Source organism: Numida meleagris, chromosome 26 (assembly GCF_002078875.1).
Source record: "Numida meleagris isolate 19003 breed g44 Domestic line chromosome 26, NumMel1.0, whole genome shotgun sequence".
NCBI classification, from domain to species: domain Eukaryota; kingdom Metazoa; phylum Chordata; class Aves; order Galliformes; family Numididae; genus Numida; species Numida meleagris.
The window spans coordinates 1,917,587-1,940,621 of record NC_034434.1 but is presented as its reverse complement, the minus strand read 5'-3'; the positions used below and the strand labels follow the sequence as shown (position 1 = coordinate 1,940,621).

The 23,035-nt window shown below is 56.0% G+C and overlaps 1 protein-coding gene across 2 annotated transcripts in view; it reads right to left on the bottom strand.

Annotated features, from left to right (window-relative positions):
• Positions 1–23,035, bottom strand: part of KANSL1 (KAT8 regulatory NSL complex subunit 1) — a 69,996-nt gene that overhangs the window by 16,997 nt on the left and 29,964 nt on the right. For both annotated transcript variants that reach the window (XM_021377658.1, XM_021377657.1), the window contains exons 3-4: positions 3,333–3,474; positions 149–253 (exon numbers count right to left, since the gene is read on the bottom strand). In XM_021377658.1, the coding sequence (XP_021233333.1) occupies positions 149–253; positions 3,333–3,474 (247 nt within the window). The remainder of the gene's footprint in view (positions 1–148; positions 254–3,332; positions 3,475–23,035) is intronic.

Here is a 23,035-nt window from a genome sequence, read left to right as displayed (position 1 = left end):
GGTACCCCAAGGAACTCCCGCGCTAAAAGGTGCTTAAACCGTGATCATTTATTAACCCCAGCATCACCTGGGAGGGGAGAGCAACGGGTTGGCGATGCCAAGGGGCAAATCCCATTGGTGGGGGGCAGGCAGCGCTGCTGGCACTTACCAGCCGCTCGGCGCCGGGCTCCGGCTTCACGTCAGCGCTAACGGGACGGGACGCGTCATCCGCCGCGGGGTCAGGGGGCGATGCTTCCCCGAGGACGATCAGCCCCTGCAAGAGAGGGAACGGGACGCGGATGAAAGGCGGATCCTACGGACACAGCAAGGCAACGGCGCGTCCGTCGTCCTCCAGAAGAAAATGAAGGTGAGAAGCTGCAGGCAGCGAGGCTCGCCTTGCCACAGCGTTCTGCAGACGTGATGCCAAACCCGACCCCTCGGCCCGGAGTTCCCTGACATCGAAGCTGAATTTGGAGGCAGTGGGTCGGTGGCTGAAGGCAGCTCACGCTGCAGCCCACGAGCACCCAGTGGTGCCCCGGGCAGCAGGGCCGAACCGGGCGGCCAGCAGCATCCTGCCCTTCCCTCATCCACGTGCTCTGCACTTGGAGCTCCAGCACGCTGCACGCCAGCAAAGCGGAGGGAACGCGTCGCTGTGCGGCACAGGATGGGAAGCGGCCGCTGCAATGGCACCCGGTGCAACCCGCTGCTGCAATGGCACCCGGTGCAACCCGCTGCTGCAATGGCACCCGGTGCAACCCGCTGCTGCAATGGCACCCGGTGCAACCCGCTGCTGCTGCTCCGAGCAAAGCGGCTCGAGCGGGTGCCAGAAATCAGCCGGTCTGACTCGTAACGCAGAGCAGATTTTTCAAAGTGATAGGCACTAAATTCAATAAGGAAGAATAAAAGCACTGATAAACAAGGCCTGGCCATCAACCCGGCGGGACAAAGCCTGGAGGCAGAGCACTCGTTTGTCAGGGTTAACACACTCTGTCCTGTCTGTGTTTCGCTCCAAGTGAAGCCTGGACTATCTTCTCTCTCAACAACACCAAGTGTAACGAAACCATGATAATTACACCTCACCTGAGCTGTACCATAACAAGGCAGCGTGCAACGTGCAGCTGGGAGAACCTGAAGGCCACAAAATCAAAGTCCTGCACACAATGGCAATGACTGAAACCACAGGCGGGACCAGGCCCCCACCCCCCCTCCCTGCAGGGCTCATCCTGTGCCTTCACACCATCTTCTGTACCAGGAATGTGTGGCTTCCCAGTAAAACGCTGGTAGCTCATCCTCCAGAGATAACTGCTTCAAAAATAGATCATTCATAAACTGAATACAATCGTACATGGCCTCCGACCAGCAATTAGCAGGCAGCCAGCTTCTGGATCAACAGAATGACTGCTTTCTGCAGTTTTCTGAGATCCAAGAAGGACGTTCAGGAGACGAGAGAGGCTGGAAGCCTAAAATCAATTAAACACTGCTGAGCTGCTCCCGCACTCCTGAAAAATCCCTCTAGGAAAGCAAGCCACCGCGTTCCAGTGCTGCTCCCAGAGCCACCCCCAGGTGTGCTGCAGCACAGCTCAGCCAGCCCTGCACAGCAAGTGGAAGAAATCGGGCACGAGGAAGGGAGGAACTGGGTCTGAACTCAGGACTGGAAGCAAGGAAGCTGCAGCACACGTCCCTCGGCGACCACTGCTCCTGAGAGCTCGGGGCGAGCCCCTGCAGGGACAGCGAGCAAAGCAGCCCCGTCCTGCACCATGCCCATCAGTGACAAGAAACAAGACCACCACATCACCTCCCTGCACATGAGTTCTGCTGATGAAAGAACCAACCTGCCTCCGAATTCTTTAACTGCTGCCCTCGTACGACTGGAAGCGAAGCCCATTCCAACAGGCCCCTTGCGCTCCTGAAGTGTGGATTCTTTCTCCCACCTTCTCCACTTGCTGCAAGTTGCTTTGCTCAGTCTTACCCCACTGACAAAACCAGAGCACACCTTCCAAGCACCCTTGAGCTCAATGCCAGCAGCACGACGACAGAGGTGATCTGCAGCCCTGCCAGGACCATGGCTGTTTGCTGCTGCTTGCTTTGCAGGCAGGACAGCCACTGCCAGATCCAGAGCATCTGAAATCCGAGGTACCTTCCAGCTTTGACACAGCACTGTCATGTTCTTCCTTCAGACCTAGAGACTGCAACCTCAGGTGAATACATGCAGGATGCCTGTAGCCACGGTGAGGCCGTTCCACAGGTCTGCCAAGCTGCCAGGACCCGGGTGTGCCAAGCTGCCAGGATCCGGGGTGAAAGCACTGCACCTTCTCCTTCATTAGCTGAGCTTTCTCCTTTCTGCTGCTCCTTAACTTTTGTTGACCAAAATGTTGATCCATTTTGGGTTTTATCCTTCCAAACCATTGCAGGATCTGCAAGGTGTTAGATTCCTTCTGATGCTGGTTCTTTCATGGACGTAACGACCACTTCCCAGAAGCTGCCTTCTCTCCTCCTGATGCTGTATTCCACCCAGGCAGCCGTGCTCTCCCCTCTGCCCTTTAGAGCCCTCGCTCAGCCCTCAGCCTGCTCTTCTACACAGCTGCATGAAGGCCCACAGCCTTCCTCCCCTGCCTCTGCCTTTCTTCCCATCGCAGCCATCACCAGAACACCATAAATCTCAGGGAAGGAGGCCGCTGGACTGAATTCCTGAGGATCTGTAAATGGATGCAACACCAGGATCCTGCACGCCACAAACTCGGCATTCCTCCCTCCAAGGGCTGACATTCAAGCGTGCACGCCTGAACAAGTCCTGATAACCATGCCCGCCTCATCCCTTCTCTGCTCTCCTCCACTCTCCTGCCATCTGAGAGCAAGTCTGAAAACAAAATTCCTTCCATAAAGGTCAGCACTTACACTCCTTTTTTCTGATAAAGCTTTAAGCCCGTGCCATGAGGGAGCATCTGAGGATGGCTTCCCCCGCAGCCCCCTCCCTTCCCCGGGTGGTCTCTCGTTGAGCTGCTCCTCAGCCCCATCTTCAGATATCCCCGAAGAGAAGGAAAGGTTAAAATAAAACAAACAAAAAAAAAGACTGGACTGATGGAGGAGAGCAACGTGCATGAGAAAGCAAGTGCTGTTCAGCGCCCAAAGAGCAGTTTGTAATTGAGGTGTTGCTCTTCACGTCACCGTGGAAGAGGACTGCACTCAGCCCATGCCCAGCAGCATCCCCATCAGTCACAGCTGTGCAATACGCTTCCAGAGATGCAGGGGGGGGGGAAATGCATCATACTTTGCATACACATTCCCCCCTGCATTGGAAGAGAGCCATGAGGAGGCAGAAGGGGCAGAACCACCCGGATCCCAGCAGCGCTCACCTTATTGGCTCTGATCTGCTTGTAAATATCCGTCTGCTGCCGGATTCGGTATTCCAGGTCCGAGACGTGGGCTTGGAGCCAATTCCAGCGACTGACGATGGCTGCACGGTCTGCTGCCCATCTCCACTCTGCCCTTCGCCTCCTGGAAAAACAGACAGGGGAAGGGGGGACGATTTTGAGTGTGATTTTCATCATACAGCCCACAGAAAACCCAGCAGAACTGACAGCCAGATCAAAAGCGACACGCTGCATGGCACGACTGATACCATCCAGCCACGGCTAATAATTACCAGCCCGGCCACCGACGTGCTGTAAAAGCCATCCCTCCTCAGGACAGCATGAAAACAACCTTGGGTACCCAGTGATTGAAGTTCTGCCTATGCAAGTGTTAAGGTTTTACTCCACGCTCAGCTGAACCAGCAGCTCTGGTCCTACCTGGCTGCAGCCAGACCCGCTCCTCCAGGCCCCGGAGGGAACAAAATCCCTCTGCCCTCCCTCCCAGACCTCACCCTCTTTGCAAGGAACCGTGGCACAGCTCATGAAATACACCCCGACACCAGCACTGAGCACGTGGCCACACTCTGAGCGCTGGGGCAAGCTTCACAATGCACCCACACTGTCCGGAGAGCTCACAGTGCCTTGCAAAAGCTGCTGCCCTGCAAGGAGGGGCTGCAAAGGAAAGCAAGCAGCAGCAGCAAATCATTTCTGCATCAGGTGGCTTGACCCAGCAAACAAAGAAGCCGGGAAAAACCGTCAGATGTTACCGAGTGAGCTGCACCTCCTGATCTGCGTGGCTGAGAAGTGAAGGTGAGAGCACGCAGATGTGTGGGTGCACGGGGAACCCACACGCTCTGCAGCCCTCAGCTGACTTCCTACCTGCTTTGTCTCTGCTGCAGGCACCGAAGGCGGCTCAGCAGGAACATAAACGTGCTTTTGCTGATGCGTGCACCACAGCATTGCATTTTATGGTCAGCTGTTACACAGACACCCTACCAAACTCTGCCACCAAACTGCAGGGCAGAAGGGAACACGAGGAGTAACACCGGTGCAAATCCACGGCTCCGCTCTCCCTCATTAGAAGCCCTTGCATTACAGAAACGTACCCTAAGCATCCTGATGCTGTTGGATAAATGCTCAGACTACCCAGGAAGTAAGAAAACCACAACGTGAACGCAGAAACAAGGCAGCAGCTGAGGGTGCACGGTGTCTGTGTGGTGCAAGCAAACCCCGCTGATTCGGAGCAAGGTGCTCTGCATATTCCCACTGCCCATCCCCCCCCCCCCGCACAGCACCCCCAGTTTGGTGCCAGCAGATGAAGGCACCTTTCCACCACGAGAAGCAATTGCACCAGCAGCTTGCAGGCTTCCCCAGCCTCTCAAAGACCTCCATGAGCCCGAGCTCTTCTCTCTGGAATATTTCACCATGCAAAGAGCCCCCTGCAGCGCTTGGCTCAGCACAAGACTTTCCAGAACACGTTATTTCTCCAGGAATTGACCTCTTCCACACTCTTGTTGCACAAGCTGAAGGCAATTCGACTCCAGCAGCCGCAGGTCAAACCCAGCATCAGACCTCCCCAGGTTCTGGACTCCTCACCAGAGCTCTGCAGCCTTAACCCCTGCTCTCCGGGGACCACGGACAGGGCAGAGGGAAGGCAGAGAGCTGCTGAGACCGCTTCCAAACCTCAGCCTCCCCTTTGCTTCTCTCTGCCAGGTTACAGAGCACCCGAGCGTGCTGAACAGCGCTGGCCCGCTCTGTTAAACTACACTTATTCGGATCACACAGAAATAAAAGCGTAAAACTTTTAGTTTGAATATGTCCCCAAATACTTTGCAAAGCAGAACTGCAGCCCCATGCCCTCTGCCCGGGCAGGGGAAGCCGATCCCTTCCTTCTAAGCATCGCAGACTCTGCAATGATGCTGATGGAAGGGTGGATCCCACCTGCCTGAGCTGGCAGCCCCTGATCTGCTAGGGGACGCAGCACGTGCCCGGATGGTGCAGGCAGAGCAGGAGGAAGAGCAGTGGTTAAATGTGATTGGAGAAAGGCAGGGGGGAAAAAAAAAAAATCCCACGTGACATCAGTGCATGTCCTTGGGATGGGCTCCAGTCCTTCCCAAAGTACAAAACATGCAGCTGTGGGCTGAGTTCAGCCTTCGGCACAGCAGCCCGCTCCAGCAGCCGTGCAACTCCCCCCCGTGGTGCACGGAGAGCGCCATGGGGCAGGCACCCACCCCCAGGTGGGGGCTGGCCGCTTCAGGAAGGGGTGTGCGCTCTGATGGAGCTTCCCTTTGAACAGGTCATGTACACAGAGCCCTGCTGTGAACACAGCAGCACTTCAAGCAGTGCGTTCCCAGCGGTCCGAGCCGGGCTGGGTCCCACGGGCTCAGCAGCCGGGTGCAAGCTCCGTGCAGGTAAGTGCTCCAGAACGCAGCTTCCACCTAAATGTGCCTAAACCAAGCTGATGCACACAAACCAGGCTGCAGGTACGCACGGGGATCACCCCAACACGACTGGAGGAACCCACTGTCCAAGCCCAAACCTCGCTGCCAGCTGCACCAGCAGCAAGGAAACGGGGCACGGCAGCACTGGGTTCCCACTGCCACCCAGGACCTCCAGCGAGGACACAGCGTGCCAACAGGCCACAACAGCGCTTTCAACTACGACAGTTTAAGACACTCAGCTCTATTAAAGGGCAAATTATCCATATTAATTCTGCACGCTTCCCATGCGTTACCTACCGCCAGGCAGCAGCCCTGGGGCAAAGGTTGGCAGCGTGAACACGAGGCGATGCTTCGTGTCCATACAGGCACAATGACTGCTCCAAACAACAGCAAGAAGCCAACAGAAATCTCATCGTTACGTCAGCTCTTGTTTGAAGAAGTCGCTTCCCATCCACTTTCTCTCTCCTCGCTTTTTGAGAGGCTGTAACGCCAGTCCTGACAGCGAGGTAAAGCACTGTCAGTATCACCAATGCTCACTGGGAGAAGGCCAATAAGCAGCCAAGCGCTCTGCTCACGTGCAATTCAGATGATGCAAATGCAACTTTTTCAACTGCCCTCCCCATCTTCAGTGGCTGAAGGAGGCTGGTGCCCAGCTCGGCTGCTCTTTGCTCCCTTGCTCCCGCTCCCCCCCGTCCTGCAGGCTCGCTGCTCTGCCCCAATGCTTTGCAGCACGCTGCAAACTGCTCTCCCATGACGGCTCGAAGGGAGGAAGAGAAAACCCCACGAGCGCTGGAGAACAATCTCATTAGCTGATGACAACACTGCTGCCTGCCAAGGAGCCAACGTGAACAATTTGTTCGGCTGAGCCGCCCCCACCCTGCGGACAGAACCCACGGCTGCTGCTGGGCTCCTCTGAGCGCAGCGTTGCTCAGTTCCATCCGATTCATCCCCACGTTCAGCAATGCCCCGAACCCCTCAGGGCCACGCGTGCTTTGCACTGTGCCAAGCACAGCCCGAGTGCCCTCCCTGTGAGCAGCAGCCATGCAAAGTGCTCCGCCGGGTGCTGCACCGGCAGGGCAGCCATCGCTCGGGTCAGGATATGAAGGGTTTGTTTTGGCATCTCCGTTCATCTCCATTAAAAAGAAGAGGGGAAAAAAAGAGACCACCTGCCCCAGGCCGGTCGTTATGCGATGCCTGAAGTCCTGCACAGGGATGATGCTGGGACAGGGCACCAGCTGCAGCCGGTCCCAGCAGCACTGCCACTGCAGCTCATGCTCCAGAGTGGGGCCCGAAGCCCCATGCCACTCTCTAGTGGCATTTTTTCTCCCCAGATCCCTTCCTAGCAGTAAAAGGGATGGTTTCAGAAAACAAAGCAATAAAGCAGCACGCACTGAACCATCCTTCCTCCCTTGAAGTCATCCTTTGGAAAGGAATGCCCCCTGCAAGCAGGCAGGGAACACGCCGCAGAACGCTACGGAGGTCCACGCAAACGGGACAAACGCTGCACTCCATTTCTTTCCAGGAAACCAAAAACCATCATCAGCTTCGTTCCACCGCGGTTCGGTGCAACCCCACGCGCATCACGTTCTCATTTCAGTTCTGGGCCACAGGGAACGCTGTGAGCACCTGAAAGCAGAGCAGCCCCGGCAAGCTGTCGCTCCGGGCGGCACCCGCAGGCTGCGTGCTCAGCATGAGATGTTCTGGTCCCGAGTGCAGCACCTCAGAGCCCAGCACCTCCCGGAGCCGGCAGCGGTGACTCAGCACGGGGCCGGTGGTGCTGAGTCACTGCCACGTCCTGGCCCGCTCCCAGCCCTCAGTGATCCAGTGGGAAGCATGAACCCCGGGGGGAACACATGGCAGCTCTCAGCCAGCACCTGGGGACGGCAGCGCAGAGCCCTGCCAGGGGCCTGGGGTCAGAGCTGGATGCGGCCCCTGAGATCCTCGCTGAGGCCACTGGCAGGAGGGTCGGTGGGATTTCAGAAGCCATCTTCCAGGGAGGGCCAGCACGTTCTGCCAACACGACGGCGGCTCTGCCGCTCCTCTTGTGTGCCAGCAAGGACAGAACCCGGGCTGGGCTCAGCTCTGCTGCTGGGCAAGAGAACGGCCAAGTGCCACGGTCCCAAGGGAAGGAGTTTGAACAGCCACAGAATCATCATGGTTTGGGTTTCCTAGGCTGGGGAAGACCCCTCAGATCTCCCGGTCCACCCCTACCCCATCGTGCCCACAGACCACGTCCCCCAGTGCCACATCCTCATGGTTCTGGAACACCTCCAGGGACAGGGACCCCCCCACCCCCAGGGCAGCCTGTGCCAACGCATCACCAAAACGTTTCCTAACATCCAGCAGCCCTGTCCCTTGTGCCACCCCCAAATGCCTGGCGAGGAGGGCACCTTCCCAGCACAGACACAGCAGCGTCACCCCCAGGCTGGCTGAGCTTTCATCCATCCCCACGTGTCACCTGTTTCAAAGACACAAAGTCCTAACGTGTCACCTGCTGCTGAGTCCGTGACCAAGGCACCGTTTGCTCTGGCTGCAATGCACTGGGAAGCTCACTGGTGGGGAATACATCCTCACCGTACCAACCAGCACCTCACAAAATACAACTGCTTAAGTTCACAACAAACTTCTGCCAAGAACGCATGCTCCTTTTTGCTAAGCCCAGCCCTGTGTGAGCATTACTGCTTTGCTACCTAACCGGGCTGCACTGCACAGGAAAACACAACCGCTGTCTATCTAGACGTGCAGTTTTCGCTGTATCTGCTCCCCTAGAAAGCAGGATGTGGCAGAAGCACCGTGCCCATGCAGAGGATACAGCCAGCGCCCGGCGTACAACCAGCACCAACCAAGCACCCAACCCGTTCTCTTCCATTTCTTGCAACTCAGAGCTCCCGAAACGGCCAAGATTGCAACTCCATCCTAACCAAGCACCCCCAGCGCATCGCTGCATGAAAGGAGTCTTAAATTCTTCCACCGAGCGCCCAGCAGAGGAGACAACCAGGGCACGGAGCGAAGCGCCCGAGGACTTCCCGCAGCCACCCAGCAGCGCAGCCCTTTGTGTGCGTGCAAATGGAGCGGCGCGGGGTCCAGCCCGACGGGAAGGACAGCACAGGCTCATGCAAATGGGGAGCCATTGTTAAAACGGAAAATTTATTTCACATTCCTGAGCAGCGGCGGTTCCTGGAGCATAACAATTGGTGAGGCCCTTCTGCTGAGTACCGCAGATTTTTATGCTCCGCAGTAAATCAATATTCCATAATACAGAAACTATGTTAAATTATTGCCAGCGCGGGACGGCGGCTCCCGGCTCCGGTTGGCCAGCGGCATTCACGCGGCACTGCATCAGAACAGGACTTATTTGGGACGTGCTTCTCATTGTTCAAGAGTTTACTGAAGGCGGAATGGATGGAATGACGCCCTGGGACGTCACCCCGTGCACAGCGCTCAGTGCCAGCACCGAGTCCCAGCACACAGCTCCCGGCTCTTCCCTTTTCATCACACAGCCTAAGACCAATGGGCGAAGGGCACCGGCCCGGCCTGAGGGGGTGGTTGTGTTCAGCTTCACACATTCTGCAGCCCAATGGCAAAATGAGATGTCGGAGAAGCGCCGACGCTGATGCAGGATCTGCCCCCCAGGGGTGGGAAATGTCCGTGCTCCTGAGCTGCCCTCCCCTCCTTACGTGCCCATCGGGGCCCCAGAAGGAAAAGGAGAGGGTTTGGCCAACAAGTCTCAAAATGCATAACCCGAACCAGGTTACTCAGCGAGGTTGTGGATGCTCCATCCCTGGAAGCACTCAAGGCCAGGCTGGATGGGGCTGTGAGCGACCTGGTCCGGTGGAGGAGTCCCTGCCTATAGCAGGGGGGTTGGAACCATACGATCTTAAAGGTCCCTTCCAAAACAAACCATTCTATGACTCCAGCACAGCTCCGAGCATCACAGAATGAAGCTCTGCTCTGGACAAGAAGCACGAAATCCAGTTCTGCAGAGTGCTTCCATTCCTCCCTCACTGCCCATTACAGCAAGCAGGCTTTTCAATTCAGCAGAAAGCCAGAATTTAAAAGAAAAAAAAAAAAAGTTATTTGGAACTGCACAGTAACATCCGAACAAAACAGGTGGAAGGCAAGGACAAGAAGGACTCCCAGCCAAAGGAGAAGCTGGAATCAGCGTGAAATAGAGCAGAGCTGGGGCAGGAGGGGTGGAATGGGGAGCAGAGGGGTTTGGGGCGAAGAGGAGGTGGGGGGGGGGGATGCCAGAAGGCTAACGGGGGTCATGCTGTGCTCAGCGTCACCCGCAGCCACGGGGAAAGGCAGAACAAAGCAGCGGGACGGGCAGGGAGCGGGGCGGCTGCTGCTGCTCTGTGCAACAGAAGAGCCAAGGAACGAGCAGTGACATCCCGCAGCAAAGCGGCACGGCAGCGGGGCCGGGCTGGGCGCAGGGGCTGGGGCTGGTGCTGGGCAGAGGGAGCGGGGCCTTGGAGCTCTGTGCTGTAGCAGAGCTGCCCCAAGCAGCACGCCCCGGCTGTGAAAATCGCATTTGATTCCCATTAGGAGAAGAAAGGCTCAGCCCGCATTGTTCGGCCGCGTCAAAGCCCTTCTGCCACAGATGCTCCAAAGAGCTGAAGGAACACATGGGGGGGGGGGACTGCGGCTTTCCTAGGGAGGGCAGAGCTCCAGTCAGGTCCCAGAACTTCCTGCAAGCGGCCACTAATGAACGCCACTAATGAGGGGTTCTCAAGGAATCGGTCACTTCCCCCCCGCCAGCACTTGCCCCATTTTTTGCACCAGCAGAAAGTCCACATCCCCCAATTTCTCAGCCTCTCCTGGCTCCTTTCCACTGCTTTTCCCACCAAGGAGCTCACTTCATGAACCTGCAGCTCACTCTGCACCTTCCCACTGTAAGAACCACTACGTCAGCCTGCATGGAGCATCACTGCCGGGCGGCCATCAGCCTCACCCGTGCAAACAGGACCGAGTGCTCCACTTGGCAAGCAAGCTGAAGGCTGCACACGGAGTCCCAGCACTCAGCATCCTCTCCTCCGCCCTCGTGGTGCACGCTGCCCTTTGCTACAAGGGCAAAACACCCTCGGCACAAGCAGCTCAGGGCAAAGAGTCGGGGAAAGACTCACTGCCTCCACTCCACCTGTCCCCGGACAGAGGGCTTCAGTCTCAGCCTCCATCCTTCACCAGGACTCAATGCACTGTAAAGCAGGGACCTCCCCCCGAACATAGTTTTATCCACAGGAGGCCTGTGCTACTCGCCGCGGGTTGACAAAGGCCGTAATGTTTAAACTTACAGAAACCCTATTTATTTTCCTGAAAAGAGTACGGGGTAATTCAAACCCTGGGAGAGCACGCATGCCTTGGAGGAGGGAAGGAAGCGGGTCTGAATGAGCCCGCAGAGCTCTTTTCTGCAGGGCTAAGGGCCGGCGGCGCTGACAAATGCTAGAATTCCTATGCTCGCCGTCCAAGCTGCAAATCCCTCTGCAGAACAAGGCCAGGGCCTGCACGGAGCACCCCGACACTGCAGGCTGGGAGCGGGACAGGGCAGCACAAACAGCTCGCACACCACCGGGTTCCCATCCCGCTGCGTCACAGCCCTCTGCCAGCATCCTCAATTCCAGTTTCAGATGTGAATTTTCCCATAGGTCTCCATCCAAGGGCGCACTCAGGGCACCCCTCTGCTCCCAGCAGAGCAAGTTGTTGAGCCCAGAGGTTCTCAAGAACGCAGCAAGCTCCTACCTGCAGCATTCCTCCACCCTTCTGTCCGGACCCGACACAGGGCTGCACAGCCAGGTGACAAGAGACCAGCACAGCCCCAGCCCCACCCACAGAACCACAGCACTTCCATTGCTCCCAGCTTTGTCACAGCTTTTCCTAAAGTAACACGGCCAAACAAAAGAAACCAAACCATTGGTTGGGATGCGACAGAAGTTCAGGAGAGAACTTGATCCCAAGCACACGCACGCATCGGGATCCCAGCCTGCACAGGCAAACCTTGAACTTTCATTCTGGATTGCTCAGAATGGCCCAGAAAGAAATACTGGGATTTTGGAGTGCTCCAAACGCTCGTTTAAAGCTGAACTGCTGGAGACCCCACCCACAGGGCATCAACGCTGGCGATGTCCCACCGAGTGCTGCATGTTTTTTGCCCCCTCCTTCACAGGGCTCTGCTCTTCCCTCCCCCCCCACACCCGCCCTGGATGCTCACACCACAACCACTCCTCCATTTACGCGGAGTAAAGTACAAACCTCTTGCTGACGCGCCGGTTTGATCCCAGCTCGTTAGATGTCACTCCCTCTGTTCGTGACCTAATTACGTCCCCAGCATCAGGACGGGGGTTAGCAGGTCCCCGGGCACACAGGGGCAGGGGTTCAGGTGCAAGCTGCATGGTGCAGAGTAGCTGCCATCCACCAGGCATCCAAAGTCACAGCAGGGGAGGCTGCAGTTAGTATGACAGGCTGGATCCCACTGTAACCATCCATTCGGTACCTTCCTTTCTTTTAATGAATAAAGCCCGTGCCAGAGCTGTTCCCTGGGCTCAGGACCGAGCACACGGCCCAGGCAGAGCTGCCAGCAGCAAGGAGCAAAGCAAAGTGAGGGCTCCCAGCTCGTGCCCAACTCCTCTGCTGGAACAAGACGCGTGCATCATACGCACATGCCCACAAGAAGAAACTGGGGTGGAGAAAGGAGTATGTGGGTTACGTTTCATTTCTGGAGACTGAAGAAGCAGGGAGGGGAGCAGCAGCAGGTTAACAACCCCCCCCTTGTACCAACCCATGGGTGACAGCTCGTGTTGGGGATTTTTGTTAGTTCGGCAGCAAAACAAAAGCACGCGATCCGATGTACAGCAGCCTACGTGCACTTCTCTTGATTGTTTTTTTAAAAAAAAAAAATTGACTGTTTTTGGTTTAAGTATCCCTTCCCCCAGAGCTCTCATCCTGCTGTGACCCTGCAGCTCGTGCACCAGCAACTGGCCAGGAGTTAAGAGTGACCCAAATTCCTGCGTACGCTTGCTAAAAGGCCCCGTGCACTGGGGGGGTGAGGAAGCCCAGGGAGTTCCCAAAATCCTGCCCCCCCCCACAGCCAACCTCCACCTGCATGACATCCTATTACAGGGAGAAGGGAAATAACAATGGGGACGCAAGTGCCTGGGGGTCCCTCACCCTCGATCCCAAAGAGCAGGACAGCTCGACTCCCAGTGCCAGCAGGACACAAAGCGCTGTGCCCCCCTGCCACGTTTCTCCCCTCTGCCACCTCCCGCAGCACGGCACAGGGGACCCCTCCTGCCTGTCAGAGCAAACCCAACCACACTGCATTTCTCCCTACGCATACAGCACCACCCAGCCCTGATTGCACGAAGCACTTCCCAACAATTCACACAGGGCGTGAGATGGCTGGAGCCCGAAGTATTCTCACCAGTGGCTGGGATGCTTGGAGGGAGCTGAGCAGGGCGATAAGCTCCCATTTACCTCCAGCAACACCTACAGGGAGATTCGGGGGCACTGTTGGCTCTTCCCTGCTCGGGCTCTACCCAGAGGAGCAGAACGATGGCCAGCCAACACCGGCTGCATGGACTCATCACACTGGTGTGCGCCCAAAGCTCTGCGCTTCCAGAGCAAAGCCAGAGCCAAGACCAGCTGCAGCGGATCCCTAATCCCAATGTGAGAACAGCACGGGGCCGACAGGTGTGGGATCAGGAACCTGGCCTGGTGACAGCCCTCGCTGCTCCCTGCAGCACAGGCACTGCTGGGACAGCAGTCACTGTCCACTGCTCCAGAAATAAAGTTCCTCTTCGTGGAAGTCCAACGCCGCCGAGTGAGGGATGCAACCCAGCCACCAACCCCAGCCAGCCCCGCGGCCAAGCTGCTTGCATCCTGCTGGAAAATTCTCTGGTTTAACCAATACCACGCATTATACAGGAGCGGAGGTACCTGCTGGTCCCGACGGGCAGCTCGCAGGCTGGGCAAATTCATCAAAGTGGAAGAGGAAATCAGTTTGGTCACAATTCAAACCACTTGGACTCGACCATTGCATAAAGGGTTGTGCAAACGTATTTCATAAATAGGTCAGAGACAGGAGAAAGCAGATGAAAGACAGATGGCTGCGAGAGAGGAGAGGCAGGAGGGAGAGGGCATCAAAGCCCGCAAACAGGCGACCAAGGAACTCATCAATGAAATCCCTGCTTGGTTTCACCATGCTCTGCTCCAGCACTGACAAGAAGCGATGCGACAAAGTCCCTTTTCCTTCACGTTGGGGAATAAAATGAGGGAAAAAAAAATGAAAACCAGATCTCAGCACACAGAGCTGCTCACCCCCCAGAACCCCCAGCTCAGAGGCATCAGTGTCACCCTGGGAACAGGGCCCAGGTGCGCTTATAATGACAGACTAAAGGACAGGGTTCATTTAGGGCATGCTACGCTCCAGCTTCAGCAGAACTCCCACTGGTGTCCATACAACCCCTGTGCAAACCCCCCCGGACAGCCACGACCCACGTGCACTGCAGGAATCCCATCTCCCCCCATCACCCAACCCCGTCCCTTTGCCACCCCAGCGCTGAGCATGGCACAGCTGCAACCCCACCACGCTACTGTCACTATTTCTTCCTCTGTGCAGATCTGTGTTTCCAAGTCTAGAGCTCCACATATGTAAAAAATATATATATAACTCCTTAATATTTAATTGTTTGAAGGTAACTCTTGCTTAAGACATCAGAACGGTTCAGATTCACGGCAGACAAAGCACATCCCAGCTGATTAGCAACTGAAAGGGGGAGAACAGGAACAGGAGGCACTTTGAGTAATTTCTGCAGAAACAAGAAGCTAAATAAAACTTGATTGAAGGAACAAAAAGTAGTAAGGCATCACTGACAGCAAGATGGCTTACTGCACGAGCAGCAAGCGAAAGCGGAGCACGCTTCGGTCCATATTTAGCAGAAACAAAAGAACAGAGGCTGGAATTATGGGATTGGGATTTTTTTTTTTTTTTTAAACAAGGGGAAAAACACTTTATGGACTTTTTGATCGCTTGGGAAATGATCTGTTGGAATTTGAACAGCGGCGTGAAGCCCTGCTAGAACCAACGGGTAAATGGCCCATCTGCCTCTGTGGGAGTTCTCTCCATATGCAAGGGATCCATCAGGCCTCATGACGTAAGGATACAGGGAAAAATAAGGGTTTCTGACACCACTTCTCCAAGCTCTCTTCTTGCCCACGCCGCTCACATTTGGCTGCGCCAGCTTTGATGTGGTGTTCCTGGCAGACTGAGCCAAGGGTTTGGGTCACTCCGTGGAATCAGCTCCACCGCAGCAGCTTTAATCCAAGGATTTCTCTCTAGTTTCCCTAACCTCCTACCTCCAGAGGCACAGAGTAGAGCTCAGTGCTGCATCACCCCCCTCCCCATCCCGTACATTGAGGTGAGGAAGACCTGCAGCTGAAATAACCACCCCGGCAAAGCAATCCTCCTGCAGATGGGAGCATCACTCAGAGCCCAAGGTCCTGCAAGCTGCAGGTGTCTGAGGGGGAGCTCGGAACAGAGAGACCTCAACCTGCAACCAGAAGACAGAGAGCTGCAGATGTGGAAAAACACCCCCTCTTGCAGCCACTCGTAATAAGCATCCCCAGCGCTCCACCAGAGCTGCAGTCCCAGCCAAGCGAATTGCAAACCAACAAAAGGAGCAAACAACGGGAAGTGTCCCAGCTCCAACTCGCTGGGCAATCTGCTCCCTCGGCATCCCACAGCTGATGTGAACACTGCCACGGAGCGCCAGCCCTGAGGCAGAGAACGCTGCTGCTCTCTCCCGAAGCCAGGCTGCAGCTGGAGCTCACACGTGCTCCCAGGGAACCACGTTTCCACCGAGCACAGCCCCACCAGCAGCAAGCGGTGAATTCAGGCTCCTGCTGGGAACCAGCCTCAGGAGCGCAGCTTTGCTGGGAAGTGCTTCTCGGGGCAGTTGTCTCTTCCACAGGATATCCCCCGGGAGAGGAAGGAGATGACATAACCTGAACTTTTCTACGAGTAAACATACTGGAAACACAGCCCACGACAATTTTGAAAGCCAGAACAAACTGAAGCAGCAGCCGAGGGAGAGGTCACTCGCTTTGCCTGGGGCTCAGTGGGGTTGGGCAGCTGGGGAGCAGCGGGCAGAGCTCCAGCTCGGGGTCCTGCAGCCCTGCTCACAGACCCCCACCTTCCCCTCTCCTCAAGCAGGGAACAACCCTCCAGCACTGGCACCTGCTCACGGGGCAGTGGCCACACGAATGCTGCAGAAGTGAACATGCCACAGAACCCCATTCATTCTCAGTTCCACCCAAGCACCCGGCACCTTCCCAGCACCACTGCAAGCTGCCTTGGGCCTCCCTGCACCAGGCCCAACACCACAAGCACCCAGCTGCCACCAGGGCCGTGACCGAACCAACAGCCTTTGTGAGAGTATTTAAAAAAAATAATAATCCATCAGTTACCACTGAAGAAAAATTAAGTCTCTCAGGCATCACATCGCATAGCAGGAAAAGAACGGGCTGTACCTATTGTCAGCTGTTATTCTGTTATTACTGAAAACAAACATGAAAGCAGAGAAAGCATCATCTCATTGCAGCAGTGCATCTTCCCTGCAACTGCTCACCCGGCGAACAAAGCCTCGGAGCCTCCTTTCTGCATTTCAATGCTTCTCCTGCCCGCGTTCTTCTTTTATAGGACAATGTCCCCCACTTCAAGACCAAGGAGCCACAATGGCTTCAAAACGGCCGAGGATCTTGGAGGAACTATTCCAGGCTCGGCAGCGCTGGTGGGAATACAGCGCGCAGCAAGCAAGGCTTCAAAACGCACCCTCTGCCCTCTTCCTCTTTCAGCTCTCTAAAATAAGGCCGAGGAGGAAATCTGCCAAGACACCGAAGAATACGGCCACCTGCTCTGCTAAGGGAACTAAAGGGAGCAACAGCGACCCACGAGCGAAAGCACCGAGCCTACGGGGCGCCGGGCTCCCAGCAACGGGTGCACCCAGAGCCACGCAGCTCCCAGCAGCCTCCGCAGGGCTCCCCAGAAGTACTTTGGGGGGTAATGATGTTATTTTGCTTACTGGCTTCTTTCCTTTGGCTGTTGGGGGTGAAGGAATCAGGGGTGGGAGGATTCTGCTCCGCCCAGGGAAGCGGTCAGACTCGGTCCCTGAGCAGAACGAGGTGGAAGTGGGTGCTCGCTGCACCTCAGCCCCTTTGCAAGAAGTGCCAGCAGCAGTGCCAGCAGCAGTGCTCCCACCTGCACGAACACTGAGGGACTCTCCACGTGAACCAGACCACAGCTCCTCGATGCAGCCGTGCCGTGCTCACCGGGTTTCTGTTTGCATCCTGCTCCCAGCAGCCCCAGCCCACCCCGCACCCCAACCCACATCAATGCTCGCTGAAGGCAAGTCCAAGCTCGGCTCCCAGGTTACTTCGTGTTTGCATCTCGAGAGCGCTACACAAACACTCCATGTGCGAAGCGCTATCATCAAGTCCAAGGAGAGCAGACTTGGCTCCGAGAGAGAGACTAGAGTTACATATACACAAATTAAAACGCCTGGATCCTTTCCAGAGCGCATCGTTCTGAATTTGTCTTTCTGCCTGGCAGTCCGCAGCCGCGTGAATATCTGCTTGTTGTAGGCGTGGTGCAGAGATCCGCACAGCCCAGTTTGGACCCTAAAACTGGGTAAATAATAAAATCCCTGCGTGCCAGGACACCCTGAAAAGCAGAGGAGAGCCCGACTTGTAGGATCTCTGTAGAGCAGAAAGAACTTTATGGCCTATGGAGTTTCGCTGCCCTGCACATTGACACGCTCCAACCACAAGGAGAGGAGGAAAATCGCCTCGTAGGAGGCTGGAAAGGCTCTGAAAGGTTTAACCAAAATAGTACATGCCGTACATTAATATTTATGTTAATAGTTAATATTTATAAGTTCCAGAATGAGGTTCAGACAAGAACACTGGAAGCTTGCAAGCTTCGCCAAGCAGCGCTGCAGCTTGATGGAGAGCCACAGCACCAAGGCTTGCTGCAACACATCTGGGCTCAGCTCCCGCTGCCCGGACCCGAACAAGCTTTTTTAAGGGAATTTCTGGAACAGAAACGATGCTTTAACCAAAAGCTCATTTTCCTTCCGGTCTTGTAGCGCCTCGCATGGCACTCACAGGGCAGAAGTGAAGACAGGATCCCTAGGACCTGACCTTTCCCTTCCTCGTACCCAGCAGCAGCCTGGCTGGGCTGTGAGCATCGCCCTTGTTGCTGAGATTCCCGGCCCTGGAGCCACGCAGCGCTGACAGCTCCCACTCCTGTGCTGCCATTTGTGGTGGGGAGGAGAGGAAACGAGCGCTGCCGTCCCAGGGCACGCATGGAGGAGGCAGAAAGCGCCAGGAGGGATGCGCTCGGTGGCTGAGACAAACAGGTGGCCAAGCCATGAGGGTAGGAGGGGAATGGAAGCTGGAAGAGAAGTTTTAGCTTTTTAATCAAGCAAGAAAGGTGTTTCTTCAATAACAGCTGCAGCGTGGCAATGCTGCCTCGCCTTGCTTCATCCTTACTGCGAGCACAGGAGCAGAGCCAAGCCCTGGCCGTGCAACCCCACGGCATCCGGCTGCACAGGGCTGCGTGCTGACTAACCATGACTGCGGGGCCAGGCAGCTGTCGGGGGAGCAGGACTCTGGATCTCCGTGCTGCAGCCCCTGGGCGCTGCTGGAGCACCCGTGGGGTGCTGGGCTGAATGCACCCTGCAACGCACACAGCACCTACACAGCTCCAGCATGGGTGTCACCAACCCGCAGCTCGCCCTGGTCTAACAGGACAGTGGTCAGAGCACAAATCTGAAGAGCAAGGAATCCCTGTAACACGCTCCTGACGCTGGTCAGGTGCAGATCTGAACACAGAATGCAATGCCAGGGGGGAAGCTTCTTACTGAACTCCATCCATCACCCCCTGCCATAAACTGAACTACCTGCACCACCGTGGAGGGACTCTACCCAGGGCCCTCTCCATGCTTCAGCTCTCACGCTCTATCTGTGCTGTGTGACACACGCTACGGAGCGATACGCCAGCTTTGCTGGAGTGTATCAATATATCCAACAACAGCCCTTTAAGCCCAGCTGATGAGTGCTCCACTGACTGCACAGCTGTCCCAGCTCTTGGACAAACCCACCTGCAGCTGGTACCCGGCGCTGGGGCACAGCAGGACCACGGCACCCCGAGCAGAAAGTCAGAACAGCAGAGGTGGAGATCCACCAGGAGGATCCGCCCGTGCCAGGAAGACAAGAGGCAGCGGCTGCGTGCAAGTGCCCAATGGCTTCGTTTCTTAATCTGCTCAAGAGATGGATTATATTTAACATCAGAACACAGCACTAGCTGCACATTGCCATGCCAACTTCCAGCCCATGAAATTCCGCCGCGCGGGATGGAGCTGCCTACTCCCTCCAGCAACTGAACGTTGATTCACGAAGCAGAGCAGCAGCAGTGTTATCTGACATCCAGCCCTGCCTCCTGCCCAACCCGATGCAACGCGGCCCTCACCCTCCACCAAGCGCACCACGGCGCACAGGGGTGCACAGCTCCTGCACTGCGAGCTCTTTGGGGAGCTCACAGCCAGCGTTTCCCGTGGCTGAACCCTGAGTTCGTAACTCAGGCCCTGGCTGCTAACAGAGGGCGTCATCCTCAACCGGACGGGAACAAGGAAGATGTTCAAATATTTGCAGTTACAACAAAAATAAGCAGCCGCTGAGGCTGTAAACCACAGCTGCACGAGTTACCGAGATGCTGACACTCATTTTCCTGAGAAGGAGGAAAGGGTGGGGGCTAGAGAAGCACACAGCAGCTTTCATGCTTTTTCAGAGGCAGCTCTGTGCGAAGGGCAGGCCGCTGATCCAGGTGCTCATCGTGCCATGTAAGCACAGTTTGCTACGGAACAGCCCCTGCGACGCCGAGGAAGAGGACGCAAACGCCGTGAAGTCTCTTCCCCACGTGGATTCTCAGCGGTCTCCTAGGAAAATGCGACAGCTCCCACTAAAGCTTTCCTTTTGCAGCACGTTAGCTGCCTTTCTCCTCCCGGCGTGCTGTGCTTTCTTGCTGTTGTTTTCTTTTGAAATCTGTTTTGCCTTTCTGAGGGGACGGCGCCCGCAGAGTAACCGGACCCGCAGCAGGGGACGGGCCCCACCGACCTCCATAAAGTGGGAGGAAGAAGCGAACGCGTCGCTTCAAGAGACTTTGGCACGGCAAGCAGGAAACAGAAGTGATTTTCAGAATGATCCCAGGCGCTGCCGGCCACGGGAAGCCACCCATGGCCGTGCCCAAGTCACACGCTCCCTACAGAACACAACCTCGCACCGCATGCGCGAGCACGCTCCCCCACCCGCAAATAACACCACGAGTTTAAAGGGTGCTTCACACCGGGCACGGGGTTTAAGACTTGCTGAGATGTTTCCCTACAGGAAGGCAAAGCAGGCAGCTCGTGATGCTCTCGGGAAGGAGCACCGGGTACCTGGATCCTCAGCTGCACAACCTCAATCAGTGCTCTGTCCTTCAGGATGGCAGTCAGACGCCAGCAGTCGGAGCAGCACGCTGTCAATTCGTGGCAGGTTTGGGCCTTAGGAATGAAGGGCTGCTAGAACTACATGGGTTGGTGTTGAATTCCAGCAGCAACACGTCCCGGTTGGGAAACAAAACAGGAGATGGAGAGGATTCCATGCACAAACCCCCACGTGGAAGCTCAGCCGCTAGAGAGGGGCCCGATGTTTTGTCAGACCTTCCAAGAGCTCTGCCTCCAAGGCCCTGCCATGGACACCTCCCAGCTGGCAGCCTCCTCCCCCGAGTTCCCACGCTCACAACACCCTGCTCTGCCACAGCGACCGACGGCGCTGGATCCAGTGGTTCCCAGCAAAGCAACCCTAACCATCCCCCGGCAGCACCGTGCACCCGCACAGCAGCTGCACCAGCTCCAGCTTTGACAGGTTTCATTAACATCTCCCAGGAACCAAAGAGAGGCCCGGACTCCAAATGACTTTTCCTTCCCACCCCAAGTCAGAGCACGGGATCTTGGCAGAGGTGGCAGCTGAGAGCAAGAAGAGCAATGACGAGGACGTGTTTGTTGTTACAGGTCTCCCTCCCAAGACAGCACCAAAGCAAACGCAAACCCAAACCCTGGTTCTTCCTCAGAGTGGGAGGAGGCAAGGGATCCAAGAGATATTCAGAGAGTGGACAGAATTTTAGAAGAATGCGTTCCCAACCGGGACATGCCTCAGTGACCACAGTGAGGAAGATGAAAGCTGCAGTTCAGGTGATCTTATTTGAAGAAGCCTACAACTTCTGAGCAGCGAGGTCCGCTCTGCCGTGCAGCAGCACTGCACTTGGCTGGCTTCCCTCCTCTCCCAACAAAGGCACGCTGTTCCTCAGCAGAAGGCAGCGAACAGCAGCAAAGAGCAGCACGTGCTTTTCAGAGACACCTGTTACTGCAAGAGCTCCCACCCAGCGCAGCCCAGGCAGTGCCACGAGGCCGGGGAGAACAGCAGCACCGTGCCCGGCCCCATGCCACCACGCTCGCTTTGCTGCGGTCCAAACAGTCGCCTGCTCTTTCTCAGCTTGATATAAACACGGTTATACAGTCAGCATGGATGCTCGTGTCCCCTAGGGAAGAGAGACAAGAGGATTTTCGGCTACTATTTGCAGAGCAGCCTATTTCACAGAGCAGTGTTTTCCCCTATTTCTCCATGGAAAAGACAAAATGCTGGGCTTTGGTCAAGAATTATCAATCCATTAGTTCAAAGAAGAAATCTCTGCAAGTCAACCAATGCCAAGCCATCCTGCCAAGCCTCAGCCTCGAGTCCGGGCCATCAGCACGCTCCTTCCAACTACAGCTCAAGACACGCAAGGCACAGGCAACGCATCCTCTTCTGTCTCAAAGCACAGGGCCACAATCCCTCACAGCCTCCAGTCTGGAGGTGGGGGAAAGGAGAGTAAGGCCCACGGAGAGGAAAAGTCAGCAGTCAGTGATCTGTGCAAGGCTCCCCTCCTCGGGATCCCCAGCCAGACTGGCACAGTGCTCCAAGCTCCTCTGACCTTCACAGGAAGACAGAAGAGCTGCAAGCACCCAATTCTGTGCTAGGAACAGATCCCGAGACAAACGGGTACTGCACTCTGGTTTGCTACGAGTTTTCAACCCGTTAATTCCACCTGAAGCAAAGCTGACGGGCTGCCTTCTGCTTATTGACAAGCCTCATCTTTAAAAGCTGCTTATAACACCGCTCCGTGCTTGTGCTGCAGCGAGGCACAGAGCTCCCATGCTTGGAGCTCGGAGATCCAGCACAACGCTGCAGGAAGGGAAAGGACAAGCCAGACAGCGAGGCAATAACGGGGATTAATTGGTTCCATCTTCTGACCAGCAGCCACACGGTGCCGACCCCAAACACACCGAACACAGAGCAGCTTCCAAGAGATGGCCCTAGGGGAAGCTGCATCCGCTGCTCCATGCAGAACCTGCTGCTCTCACCCCACCTGCAGCTGCCAGCAGCAGCACTTACAGCAACGGGGAAGAGAGACCGCCATGAATTCTGGAGAACTGCAAGGCAACCTGGCAGGGAACACCCAAAACCTCACAGGGGAGGACCCAGCTCCTCCTGCAGGCTCCCCGACAAAGCAGGAACGTCAGCACCGTTCAGTGTTCTGCTTACTCCCGCCTGCAGAAAGTTACGCCGAGTTTTAGGGCAGGGTTTGAAGACGGAAAACCAGCCCTAGCAAGCATGAATGAAACCTACCCCCAAGAGCAGAGCTTCCTCCTTAGTTTTTGCATGTTCTTCTACAGCACAGAAATGGACACAGGAACACTGCTGCGCCCACCGTAAGCCCCTTCTTCATGCAATGAACTTATGGAGGAAGAACAAGACCAAACTTCTGATGCCGAGAACTGAGGTGCTGTTTCTGGTGCCTTGGCCACCCCATGAGCAGCTGCCCATGCATGCACAGATCTCATACTCTCAAACCTGGCTGCTTGCACCCACAGCACACACCTCGCTGCCTGCCCTCCCCCCAACCTGCTTTAATGAAGTTATACCTTAATGTAATTAGGAGAGCCTTCAGATCTCCTCCTGGCGACTGCACTTCCCCGTGACTCCGCTTCCTGCACCCTATTCCTGACCCTGAACCATCCCTCTGTGTCTCAGCTATTTGTTGCTCTGCTTACACATCTACCTGGTACAGCACTTCAACTCATTAAGCTGTTAATGATTAACACGATCCGGCAAAACGAACAGAGGAATGCTTTTGATGCT